At 39.8% G+C, this 12,968-nt stretch overlaps 1 protein-coding gene across 3 annotated transcripts in view; it reads left to right on the forward strand.

The window, feature by feature from the left end:
• The window catches only part of Atl2 (atlastin GTPase 2), a 41,425-nt gene extending 29,315 nt beyond the window's left edge, over positions 1 to 12,110 (forward strand). Inside the window, exons 7-14 of one of the 3 annotated variants that reach the window (XM_063261599.1) lie at positions 901 to 993; positions 3,618 to 3,756; positions 4,636 to 4,763; positions 6,318 to 6,374; positions 7,205 to 7,276; positions 8,269 to 8,700; positions 10,280 to 10,294; positions 10,392 to 12,110. In XM_063261599.1, the coding sequence (XP_063117669.1) occupies positions 901 to 993; positions 3,618 to 3,756; positions 4,636 to 4,763; positions 6,318 to 6,374; positions 7,205 to 7,276; positions 8,269 to 8,700; positions 10,280 to 10,294; positions 10,392 to 10,499 (1,044 nt within the window). In that variant the 3' untranslated portion in view covers positions 10,500 to 12,110. The remainder of the gene's footprint in view (positions 1 to 900; positions 994 to 3,617; positions 3,757 to 4,635; positions 4,764 to 6,317; positions 6,375 to 7,204; positions 7,277 to 8,268; positions 8,701 to 10,279; positions 10,295 to 10,391) is intronic. The other 2 variants (XM_063261600.1, NM_001100671.1) reach the window with 2 other exon arrangements.
• The last annotated feature ends 858 nt before the right edge of the window (positions 12,111 to 12,968 follow it).

The following is a 12,968-nucleotide window of genomic DNA, read 5'->3' on the forward strand; positions in this document are numbered from 1 at the left end:
TAGTTTCCGGTCTGCATGCTGTCGCTCACATTGTTCTCAGTGACAATCACTGTGTGTCTGTTGGTGTGTGGAGGGAGGGCTTCCTGTGTGCTGGCTTCCTAGTGATTATATTAGTGGGCTTACATTAATTTTGCCTCATTTTTATCTGACACAGCTGTTTTAGACAATCACTTTTATGAAATAATTGGGCAGATCATGACTTCCCTTTGTATATATGGGTAAAACATACTATATTTGGTTTATATCAGTTTTTCTTGTCTAGAATGATTTATCCACTTAGGAGACATTTGACAATGTTGTGATATTTTTGGTTGTCACAGTTTTGTGTGGTGGTTAATGCTACTGGCATATAATGTAGAGGCCAGAAATACTTCTGTAATCAAAAGGGCAGCCGAGCATAAGTAACTACCTGGCTCAAAATGTCAGTCGTGCTGAGAAATCAAATAACAATATGGATAAGACATTTGAAAAAACAGACTCTTTAATACCAAATCTATAACCAGTGTTGAAAAGTGTAGTTGTTCTATAGGTTGATTTAAAGTGACCCCCCATACACCTTTTGCTCATGTGTGGCTTTGAGTGGTATTACTCCGATGACACCTGTGTAGTGACGGTCTCAAGCGGAGCCAACAGTTGGGGCCGGGCTGGGCACTTGTTGCTTTAATGTGGCGTTGACTGTAACCACACAGAGTGCACTGACTGTTTGGTTACTGGAACCATTTTTATTTTAAAATTTTTGGTGCTGGGAATTGGAGTCAGGACCTCCAGAATAACAGTCTCATGTGTTCGACCCACTGAGCTACTCATCATAGTCTTGGTTAGCGTTGTTTATGGGAGGAAATTTCAGTAACCTCAGGAATCTGTTAGCAGATGATTTGTATTTTTTTTTTCTGTGTGTAGACGTTAATGTTTTTGATTCGAGATTGGAGTTATCCTTATGAGCATTCATATGGCTTGGAAGGTGGAAAGCAGTTCCTGGAAAAGAGATTGCAGGTAAGCCAACTTCCTGGAGAGGAAGCAGACGCCTGAGGCTGGGCAAAGGGTGGGCTTCCTGGACTGCCCTAACATTACCAGGTCACTGTCAAGGGAATAAAGGAATTGTCCTATATAGTCAGACTCTTGCCAAAGAAGATAGTCTTAAATAAACATAAAGGAGCAATTGTTTCTCTCTCTCTCTTTCTCTCTCTCTCTTTCTCCCTCTCTTCTCTCCCTCCCTCCCTCCCTCCCTCTCCCTCTCTGTCTCTGGAACTACCCACCAGTAAATATTCAAAGACTAATGTTTTTGAAAGTGACTGTTGTTGTTGTTATTGTGTTTGTGTGTTTGGGTGTGTACGTGTCACAGGGTATGTGTGTAGGTTAGAAGACAGCTTTGTGTACTTGATTCCCTCCTTATACCTTTGCATGAATTCTTGATACTGAACTGAGGTCACCAGACTTGCATGACAGCCACTTTACATGCTGAGCCATCTAGGCCTCTTTTACAGAACCACATATTCTCCTTCCTACGCAGTATGCTTTGCAAAGCATTCCTGGGAAATGACCTCATGAACAAGTCATGATTCTTTATCCTTTAGAGGCTCTTTCCTGCAGGAATACTCAGGTATTTGCAGATTACATCTCCACATCCAGAAGACCATGGAGAGAGATCCTTTTGTTATATGCGGGGCTCAGGAAACCTTTGTCTATGTGTGGTACGTTTCATTTCTGGACCACATTCAGATACTTGGGACATAGTATGACTTTCTTAGTCTCAAAATGAGATTACTTCCTAGGTTATTTGGAAGGCGTTCTTAGACTGAGGTAATTAAACCAGGTTTATTTTTTTCTGGTTATTTAGAAGAAATCAACATATTAGTCATATAGCTGAATGTCAGAGACAGGTCTCAGGGTTATTACAGTGGTGCATCCAGTCACACATTTTAAGGGCGCCACTTAATGAGTTTGTAAAATGATCATAGATGTATAACTTGCCCAGAATCACCTAATTCCATATGCTTACTTTGCTAAAACCTCTTTTTTTTTTTTTTAATAAAAGACAACATTTAATTGGGATTGACTTACAGGTTCAGAGGTTCAGTCCAGTATCAAGGTGGGAGCATGGTAGCATCCAGGCAGGCTTGGTGCAGGAGGAGCTGAGAGTTCTACAGCTTCACCCGAAGGAAGCTGGGAGCAAACTGGGCATCCCCCTCTTACCATTTTTAACAGATTCGTTTCTGTATTTCATACAAAGTACAAAAAGGATCATAGATCCACCTGCCTCTGTCTTCCTATTGCTGGGGTTAGAGGTTTGCATCACCATGGGTGGCTCAGAATATATTCTTTTATGTCTTATTTGTTCAGTGTTTTGTTCTTGAGATTAAACTATGTAGTTTATTAGTTCACTGTTACTACCGAGTTTTATACTGATAAATAGCTACCTTTCATTGTGTCGATGGAGATGTAGGGAGTTTACAGGTCTAAGCTGTGAACAGTGCGTGTTTAGTTAGAATGGCCTTTGGAGAAACGCTTGGAGGAATGCATGTTAACCTGGACACAGGTGTGGAGCGGTGACACTGAACACACCTCAGTCATGAGCTGGAGGCCTGCTATGGCTCCATAGTGAGCCCCTGTCTGAGAAAAACCTCCTAATGTCGACGTGCTAGTAATTATTAATTTTTTTTTAAGTTGGAAAGTTTGTTTCATTGGCTGATGAGATGGTTTAGTGGGTAGACACTTGCTTCTAAGCACAGTGACTGTAGTTTCATCTCCCAGGACCCATAGCTGAAGGGAGAGGACAATTGATCTTAGCACACATAGACCCTCTCACACTTATATGCACATGCATGCACACAAAGAGAAACAAATAAAATGTAGTAAAAGTGTTTTTAAAGAATGTTCTTAAGTAAAGTACATAGCAGTCTCTTCTTTCCCAAAGATCAGTGATCGGCATACACTGTAGAGAATTGAGAACACTGACGCTATTCTGTTTGTGTGGACTACTCTGAGCTCTTTAAAACATCGTGTGTGTGTGTGTGTGTGTGTGTGTGTGTGTGTGTGTGTGTGTGTGTGTCTGTCTGTGTCTGTGTCTGTGTCTGTGTCTGTGTCTGTATGTGAGGGTGGTGCACTTGGAGACCAGATTGTGGGTGTCCTGGAGGGAACCAAAAACTGCAAGAATAGTTTATACTTAAAACCACTGAACCACTGGCCCCTACACTGGAACTTTTCACTGGACTTTATACTTTGCTCAGAGGCTGTCTTAATCTTAGGAAAATTAATGGTCTGGGTGTTTTGTTTTGTTTTGTTTTGTTTTTGTTTTTGTTTTTTTTTGCTTCAATTTTAGTATAATTTTGATATAGTGCTTTGAAGGCAAATTATTAGTTGCTAAGTCATAATCTCAACGTATTATTAGGTGTTAGTTGTCTGTATGTTTTGGAATTTCAGACAGCTTTCTCTAAGGATAAAAAATACCTTTCAAGTTGATAAAAATGACCAGAAATAAACTTTTTAAGTGGTAGTAAATAAAACTCCCCTCTAGAGTAGTCTGAGTTTAATGTGCATGTATGTGGGTGTATATGTGTCCTTTTTAAATTAAGAGCAAAAACCAAACATTTTTACAACTTTACTGTTTCTGCTTTTAGGTAAAACAAAACCAGCACGAAGAGCTACAGAATGTCAGGAAGCATATTCACAATTGCTTCTCAAATCTGGGCTGCTTCCTTCTACCACATCCTGGTCTTAAAGTTGCCACGAACCCTAGTTTTGATGGACGACTGAAAGGTGAATACTCCTATGCTTGCTGAGACTACTGGGTAGCAGTTGAAGTTTGCATTGTGCTGTCTTTATGTTTGATATTGTAGATGTGGTTAGAACATTTCCTCCTTCCCAGCCTTCCCACACGCCCTCCTTCCTCTCTTCCCAATTCATGGCCTCTTTCTCCATGAATTATTCTGACCTGTGTATATGTGTGTGCATATACATACCTGTCTCTAGGTAGAACTGCTCAGTTTGTGCTTTGTTACTCATGTTTATGTTTCAGGGCCAACCAACAACTGTTTGGTTTGGTCTTCTTGAGGAAGACTACTTTTCCCACTCTCAGCATTCTTTAGTTACCTGTAAATGTTTCTTTAACCTTTCCATTTTAGTGATACCTGTGTGGTTGCAGTGTTCTGTGTTGGGTCTAGCTTGCCTTTGGTTGCTTTGCCACTCTTTAGCATACTGGTTGACCATAGCATACTGATTAACCATTTTATGTAAAAATGTTTTAAGAGATTTATTTATTTTATGTATATAAGCGCTCTATCTGCAGGTACACCTAGAAAAACAGCCTAATGCTGGAATTTAATATAGTGCCCTGAATGATTTGCTTTTTTTAAACAAATGTTTAGTGTTTTAGTTGTTCTAGATTTTGACTTGAAAGTTCATCATTTGAGCTGAAAGACTTATGGGACAATGGGAGAAGTGGGACAGAAGAGTAATGGGGGTTTTCTTTCTTAAAGGAAACATGGCGCATTTAGCAAAACTTTTAGAAAAAAGAATTTTCACTAATAGAATCTATTTCACTGTGTGTTCTTCATAAACAAAATCTCTTAAGTTCATGTCATTGAGAACTTGTTTGTGTTTTTGGACTAATGTGGTGACTGACTTCATGTCCATCAGATATTGATGAAGACTTTAAACGGGAGCTTCGGAATCTGGTTCCATTGCTGCTTGCTCCTGAGAATCTCGTTGAGAAAGAGATAAGTGGATCTAAAGTCACTTGTAGAGATCTTGTAGAGTATTTTAAGGTAGGTGAACTCTAAGCTAAATGACTCCGTCTCAAAAAGATATGTCGTTAAGCTTTTAACACATCTTTACAGACAAGAAATTTACTGTCTAGAAAAAAATGTATATTTTTCTGCCTTGAATTCATTATATCAGCATTAAGGATACAGAACGGTCTGGAGAGACCGTTATTAAAAGTACTTGCATAATCATGGGGACCCAAGTTCACATCCTAGGTACCACATAACAAGCTGGGTGACTCACACAGTTGTGACTTGTGTGAGAGGGAGGAGACAGTAGGGCATGGATGGGGCTTGTTGCTTCCCAGATCACTGCAGAAATGTGAGGCCAAAGTTTAGAGAAAGACCATGAATAAAGGGAATGTTGGAGCATGAGAAGAGAGCACGTGACTCCTCTGGTCTCTCCATGGTATGTAGGGTGCACCCAGACACTCGTGCACGTAAACACTCACAGATGGCCGTGGCTGCATGTGGGACATACACACACATAAGGAAACAGATAAATCTTTTTAAGAAGATGACAGCACACAGTCTTCTACTCGGTGACACTATTTGTTCTCAGAATATTCTTCCTTTTCTACATCTCTGTTGTGGAGAGAAGAGCCATTCATTACATTGTAACACAGTTTTGCCATTGTGAGTGATGCCTGGAATAGCTCTATAGCACAAGTCCTCACAGAGTCTTCCCCTAGAGGTCTGAGAACTAATAACAGTGGCGAGAAGTGTCTGATCTGAGTCTAGTGAGTTAGCTCTGGAGACTTTTTCTGCTCCTTTTCAGCTTTTCCTATTGGGACAAGTTGCCGACAGAGTTAGTTGTATTACTAGCTAGAGACGGGTGGGTGGAGAGCACAGCTAGGGAGGCTGACGGGCTCTGCTCTCCTGGTAGGTACTTAGGTACTTAGCACTTTCTTTCATGAGTTGTTGTTTAATTATGAATGAAATTTGAGTGTGTAGAAAGTCAAGGGAAAATCTCCTGTTTGGACGCCATGAACTTGTCCTCCTCTTCCTTTTTCCTCCTTCCTCCTTGTGTTTGAGGATTTCATTTTGTATGTTGATTAAACCCACACTCTGTTCCCACGCTGCCCCTCATCCCCTTGCCCCTCGCCGCTGGTTCTTGAAACTTCATGTACATTTTTAAGACCCAGCATTATGCTTTGACTACAAATTAGGATTTCTTTTGAGTTAAAATATTTAAGAGTCAAATGATGTTTTAACATGTTTTCTAACATACACATCTGAGACACTGAAAGCAGGAGAGAGTTAAAGATGTCTTTTTATAACATAGGTGATACTTTAGATATAAACATCCAAATGTTAAAAATATTTTAGATAAGTTGGAATTATATTTTAAAATTTTCTGCAGAGGATTTTATTTGGCAACATACCGATGTGTTAATATTCAGGACAGGATTGACTTTGTTGTACTTAGAGTGTGTGAGTTTTAAGGTCTAGAACTTCATTTTTGTGGTGTGAACTCATGTTTAATAATAACTTCTTTGGGGGATGTTGTATCCGATTGTATTGTACAGCAATACAGCGAATCTTCTGTCTTTTTAGGCATACATTAAAATATATCAAGGAGAGGAACTACCACATCCAAAATCTATGCTTCAGGTAAGAGTAAGACAGTGTGTTGGGGGGAGAATAAAATCATGGCTTTAGAGGAATATAGAAAATGGAGGGACATGCATTTTTTCACATTAATAAATTATATATGCTTAAGGTAACATTAAATGAATTCTGAAATAGATATGTAACTGCAAATGGTGACCCTGAGCAAGTATTGACTGCTAGGAGTATGAGCCTTGGTACTTTGTCTTCAGATCTAAAGTGTAACACAAGTGATTTTTGTATACGATGCTTTGATATAGGCCCCTCTGAACTAAATGCTTTTGTGAAATAAGGATTAGTTTCACTTGCTAGTAACGGGCTGCTTTGAGTGCAGTTAGACTTTGTCTGTGTTTATATTTTCTTTGGGAGCATTGTTATTTTTTATAAATTTTTATATTCTAAAATTTACCACTTTGGGTAATTCCTCAGTGTTAGAGTGGATTAATAGTAATTATATTAAAGCTTTGCAACAAAAGACAGTTTTGTGTGTTTGAAAACTTGTGTGTGAATCTGGTTGTTCACACAGGAGTTCTTAATTCCCAGGACTCAGCACATTTTGGGATTACATGTTTATCTCTGTCCATTTCCTGAGCGCATGGTGGTACATTGTCTGCAAATCAGTTTGGGCACAAATCCCAGTCAGACAGGGAGTCTGTTAAGCCTGTGCCATACTCTTAATACTGACACACCCTTCTGAAGGGAAGGGAAAGAAGAGAGTGATCATTTTTCTGCTCATTTCCATAAACTACTTGTTGTGTATAATGATGTTAATAGGAATTTATAGTCACGGGGCTTTTTTTCCCACAGTAATGGTTTGTTTTACTTTCTTTTAGGCAACAGCTGAGGCTAATAACCTGGCAGCAGTAGCGGGAGCAAGGGATGCCTACTGTAGAAGTATGGAGCAGGTTTGTAACCAGTGTCTCCAGGCTCTGTGCTACTTACTTACTTACATTCTCACTTACATTTAAAGTAGTGGGACTGATTTGCACTTTACATATTGTCATGCTACATTATTCTGTAATTGTCTTTTTATGGTTTCTGCTGGAATAGATTGTTAGTTCCATGGCTAGCATGTAGGGTATGTTTTCTGACTTTTAATTAAGAATTTTCAGCCTGGGATGGATGTAATAGTAGCTTGAGACCAGTAGCAATCTCTGCACTAAGTGCTCCTCTTTGAAGCACTGTGTTACGTGTCCTTTAATCTGTCCCTTTGCTTAGTAATCTGTTGTGCTGCTTTTGTTTCCTAGTGGGTGGAGACCAGTCAGAGAGGGTGGTGTAAAAGCTGCGTTTTCACTGTTGGTGGTTTAGTCACACTTGGAGAGTTACTTGATTGACACGGTGTCTTATAGTTCCTATTGTTGCAATGAAACACCATGAGCAAAAGCAAGTTGGGGAGGGAAGGGTTTATTTGGCTTACACTTCCACATTGCTGTTCATCACTGAAGGAAGTCAAGACAGGAACTCAAGCAGGGCAGGAACCTGGTGGCAGGAGCTGATGCAGAGGCCATGGAGGGATGCTGTTTACTGGCTTGCTCGCCATGGCTTGTTCAGCTTGCTTTCTTATAGAACCCAGGACCACCAGCCCAGGGATGGCCGGCACCACCCACAATGGGCTGGGCCCTCCCTCACTGATCACTAAGAAAATGCCCAACAGCCTGATGTTATAGAGGCAGCTTCTCTCTTGAGGCTCCCTCCTTTCTGATAGTTCTGGATTGTGTGTCAAGTGACACAAGACCAGCCAGCACAGACCGTTAATGTGATCACTTACGAGTTATGTTCCAGTTTAAAGCAGCTATGTTAAGTGGTTTAATTTCATGCGACTAAAGTCTTTCAGCAGGGAACCTCTTCAGGTATTGCTAGTAGCGTGTCCTCTCTCACTGTAATTTGGCTTATACAGGTATGTGGTGGCGACAAGCCGTACATTGCACCTTCAGATTTGGAGCGAAAACACCTGGATCTCAAGGAAGTGGCGCTCAAACAGTTTCGTTCTGTGAAAAAAATGGGTGGTGATGAATTCTGCCGCCGTTATCAGGACCAGCTTGAAGCTGAAATCGAAGAAACCTATGCAAATTTCATAAAGCACAATGATGGCAAAAACATCTTCTATGCTGCTCGCACCCCCGCCACACTGTTCGCAGTCATGTTTGCTATGTACATAATCTCAGGACTGACCGGCTTCATCGGCCTGAACTCTATAGCTGTCTTATGCAACCTTGTCATGGGGCTGGCACTGACCTCCCTGTGTACGTGGGCATATGTTAAGTACTCTGGGGAGTTCAGAGAAATTGGAACAATGATTGATCAGGTTGCTGAAACACTATGGGAACAGGTTGGTATCTCCTTTGATATTGCAGTGACCTATCTGACTCTGTGTGATTTCCACTTTCCACTTTCTATCTTATTTGTACACTTGCTTTTCCCGTTTTCATAGGAGGATGGGGGTTGGGTGGGCTGTGTGTGTGTGTGTGTGGTGGGTAATGTAGAATCTAATTTAGTTAAAGGCTTGCTTCCCTTTGTTTATAACTACAGTTTACTTTGATTAGCTTTCGTCTGTAATCTCTTTGGTTGATTCTTATAAGCTTAGGCCGGACAGTGGGCAGGGCTAGGTTTACTAATAATTCTTTTCTTTGAGCAAAGATTGTCAACGAGCGTTTAAAGGTAAGGAGAAAAGTTTTGAGCACAGGCAGTGCTTTTTTCTCTAACCAATATTAACAAACAATGTAGGAGAAATATGTTAGGTCTTCTTGTCTTCTGTGAGGAGGGTGGCAATTTATTGCAGTACTCTAAGAGATTTCTTCCCAAAGAAAGTTTGACATCTGTCCCATGAAAACACAGAGAGTAGAGCAGACCAGAGCAGAGCAGAGCAGCACAGACAGAGGAAGCAGCATCGACTGTAGTCACACGTCAGCCTGAGGCCCTGCCTCAGCTCTTATCCATCACGGGAAACTGTTTCTTACACTCCACCTGGATTGTTTGCGTATAGACGTTTCTCAGTGATCCTTAAGTGCCCAGACATCATCTCATCACACGCAGGGACAGGATGGAAGTGGTAATTACTAAGATGGGCAGGGGTAAACGCCTGGTCTGTGTCACTTGTAGGTCAGTGAGGCGAGGCCTTATTAGAGGTTCAGGTGTGCAGATGTTTGCTTTGGTTTTCAGTTCAAAGACTGAAGGAGGCAGTGATGTTTTTCTGAAGGAAATTGATTAGGTATTATATACCATCATATGACTGTATAAACCAGTGGTTCTCAGCCCCCTAATACTTTAGCACTTTAATATAGTTCCTCATGTTGTGGTGACCCCCAGCCATACAATTTTTGTTGCTCCTTCATAACTGTAATTTCGTTACTATTAGGAATTGTAATGGAAATATTTGGGGTGGGTGGAAGGTTGCCAAAGGGGCTGTGAGTCACAGGTGGAGAACATTGGAATAAACTAAGCCACTGTATTACCTCGGACCGTGTCTTTTAAAAGACCTCTGGTGTTTAACATCTCCTTTGGAGTTTGTGTTTGGACATTTTGTCAAGGTCAAAGTTTTGTCTCTTAAAACCAGTCTTACTGCCTTGCTCTCCTTTGATATTTTCTAATAGAAGATTAAAGAATCATTATCACATCACTGCTTTAAAAATAATATGCTTTAAACTTTTGAATCAATACTATTTTCCCACCTTGATTTTAATAATTACAGTGTCTTTTGCAATGCTTTCTGTCAGTGTTGATTGTGGGACTTTAGGGGTGCCATTATTGTAGAGGAGCTTCATGGGAGCAGCTCGGCTGTGTGAAGTTATTTTGCGTGTAGTATAGGGAGATGAGAGCCACCAATCACGGCCCCTTGTCAGGGAAGACTTGTGCTGTGTGCAGCAGGCCTTGTCTAAAATTCTTTGCATTTCTCTTTTCCTTTGCTTCAGAGGAGTCCCAGGAAGGTGAGAAACTACAAAGTCTGAAATGCTTCTAGTCTTTAACTCTAGCTTCGAGGCATCTGAGTCACTTTCCTAACACATCACTCACTCCGTGTTTTAGGTGTTTTCCAAACTGTTTGAAGTCACTAGACGTCGAATGGTTCATCATGCTCTTTCATCAGCACAGCGACAGAGACTGTCATCCAACAATAACAAGAAGAAAAATTAGACAGTATTTTTAACTTTTTCTCTATCTGAAGTGTTCACACTTATACACATAGGACAATAAGCAGGACCGTGTGGGCCGGTCTGCATAATGCTGTGTACATACCAGATTTGATGCTGCACATAGGGTATGGATTGCACATCCGTCTCATAGGATTTGTGAGTGGTTTGAATAAGAGGAAAGTAATTTTTGTTGCATTATAAAATGTCTTAATTGCATTGTTTGTAACATCATAACTTTTTCTTTCTTTTTCTTTTTCTTTTTTATTTTTGGGAGAAGCATCTTTTTATTTCTCACATTCCTGATTATTTTTGTCATTGATTTAAATTGAAATTTTTATATCTGTTTTTATATGTACTCTTTTTTTACCTCATGTTTTTGTTTGTTTTGCACATTTCTCATACCACAGGTATTGAAGCCCCTGGGTGATAATTTGATGGAGGAAAACATAAGGCAGTCTGTAACAAACTCTATCAAAGCAGGCCTGACTGACCAGGTGTCTCATCATGCCCGATTAAAGACAGACTGACAGCTCATCTCCTCACGGACTCCCTTGTTCATGCTTGCTGTACAATGAGAACTCAGATAAATAAACCAAAGTTTACAATCAACTGTAGAAGTAGCTTAGTGTAACTGGCCTCACAGATGGCTGCCACAGAGTGTGAACATTGTTTGTTGGTTTTCAGCCTTCTTTTGATGTCTCCTCAGACCGGCGATTGGCTGAGGAGCGTTAGTTTATCATGCACATTTGTGCCATGTTTAATTCTTTTCTTTCTTTTTACTGAATTTAATGTTAGTGAAATTTGTCTTATGTAAAAGGATATTTCAGGGAAATATTTTAAGAAATCTATTTAGAGTCTCTTTAATATAGTGTCCCATTGAAATTTTAATTTTTAGAGAATTTATGAATCACTGTATCAAGAATCAGATCGGAATGACAATGAAGCCTTTATTGAGCCACTACATTAAAAGTGTATATTGCTTTACTGCCTTCAATGCCAGTATTACATAAATGCATGTATCAGAAACTTCACAGAAATCACATGACAACTCGTAGCTGAGAAGGTAATTCTGAGGTGTACATTGTCTTGCCTTTTTAAATTTGTAAACCTGCCCTGAACGGAGATGCATTATCTGGGAAACTGAGCTGTCTTTGCAGTTTAGCCTTTCATGTACATAAAATACGCCATTAATTTTATTGGGGGAGAAATTCCATCCAAAAATGTTGCCTACAGCTGTGAGTTAAGAGTGTCTGTACAGTGTGTAGCTTTTATTTTCTAAAAATTACAGGTAGGGCATGTATATGAATTATAAATATATAAATACAATTTTGTATTAAAAGTTTTGTAGTTTATGGCAAAATCTGGTTCTGTGGTAGGCTAATAAGTACAGTCCTGTGAAAGGAATGTCTGTGGCTCATGTCAGTGTGTGAATGCATAGACAGTTTGAAGTTTTGATATATTTGTGATATTTATCTTCCTTGAGCACTGCAATCTCACCCCCAAGAGAATTCAATGGGAATGTTTTATTGTGACTTGTCCTCTGTTGCATTTTAAAGTTATTTCCTGTAATTTATTTTCAGTACATAATTAAAAATTTGTTGTATATATAAAATGAAAGTTGTGATTCTTTTTTAAGGGGTTCCTTCAAGTGTGTATCTCACCATATAACTCGTGTTTGTTGATGCTGAGAGGGAATGGGTTAGGGTGCACAGTTAGAGCTCAAGGTATTGTACTTCAAAGCTAAGCATGTAAAGAGTTATTTTTCTGTGTCTGTACTTGGAAGGATATTTTTACGTGATAGCCTGTCTGGGGATTTATTAATTTTAATCTCTCTATCTCTACCCTATCCCCATCTTGTGTGTGTGTGTGTGTGTGTGTGTGTGTGTGTTGTGTGTGAGAGAGACAGACAGACAGACAGACAGAGAGACAGACAGACTGTGTGTTTGTGTTATATGCAAGGCTACTTTTTTCATTAACCTCCTTTACAAGATCCTAAATCGCACCTGTTTGGTTTTTAAGAGAATTGCAATGTTGGGTTTCATGCATGAAAGGTCTGAATCTGCTTGGGTTGGTACAGCTTCCGTCCCGGTCTGCTTTATATGGACTGTGTTGGTTTCCGTCCGTCTGTCGTGAACAGCTGCCTTCTCATTTGTTCCTACACAGAAAGTATCCGGCCCCAAAGTCTCTATTTCTCTGATCACCTTGTTTTATGAATGCTGTAAATTGTTTTTATGAATGAAAAATAAAGTTGTATACGCAATTGTTCTGAAATTAAAAACTTACAGTTTAACTCCCCTCTTTTTTTTTTTTTTAAAGTAAAGTCTAGACCATTGGACACTATCATATCTCTTGCCCAAAACCGTGTTTTTCCTCAAGAATTATCCTCAGGATGAAGAACCTGGCCGTTGTTAAGCTAGAAGCAGTGCAGACAACACCACAGAATGGATCAAATAACAAACATCGAAATAAC

Source organism: Rattus norvegicus, chromosome 6 (assembly GCF_036323735.1).
Source record: "Rattus norvegicus strain BN/NHsdMcwi chromosome 6, GRCr8, whole genome shotgun sequence".
Taxonomy (NCBI): Eukaryota; Metazoa; Chordata; class Mammalia; order Rodentia; family Muridae; genus Rattus; species Rattus norvegicus.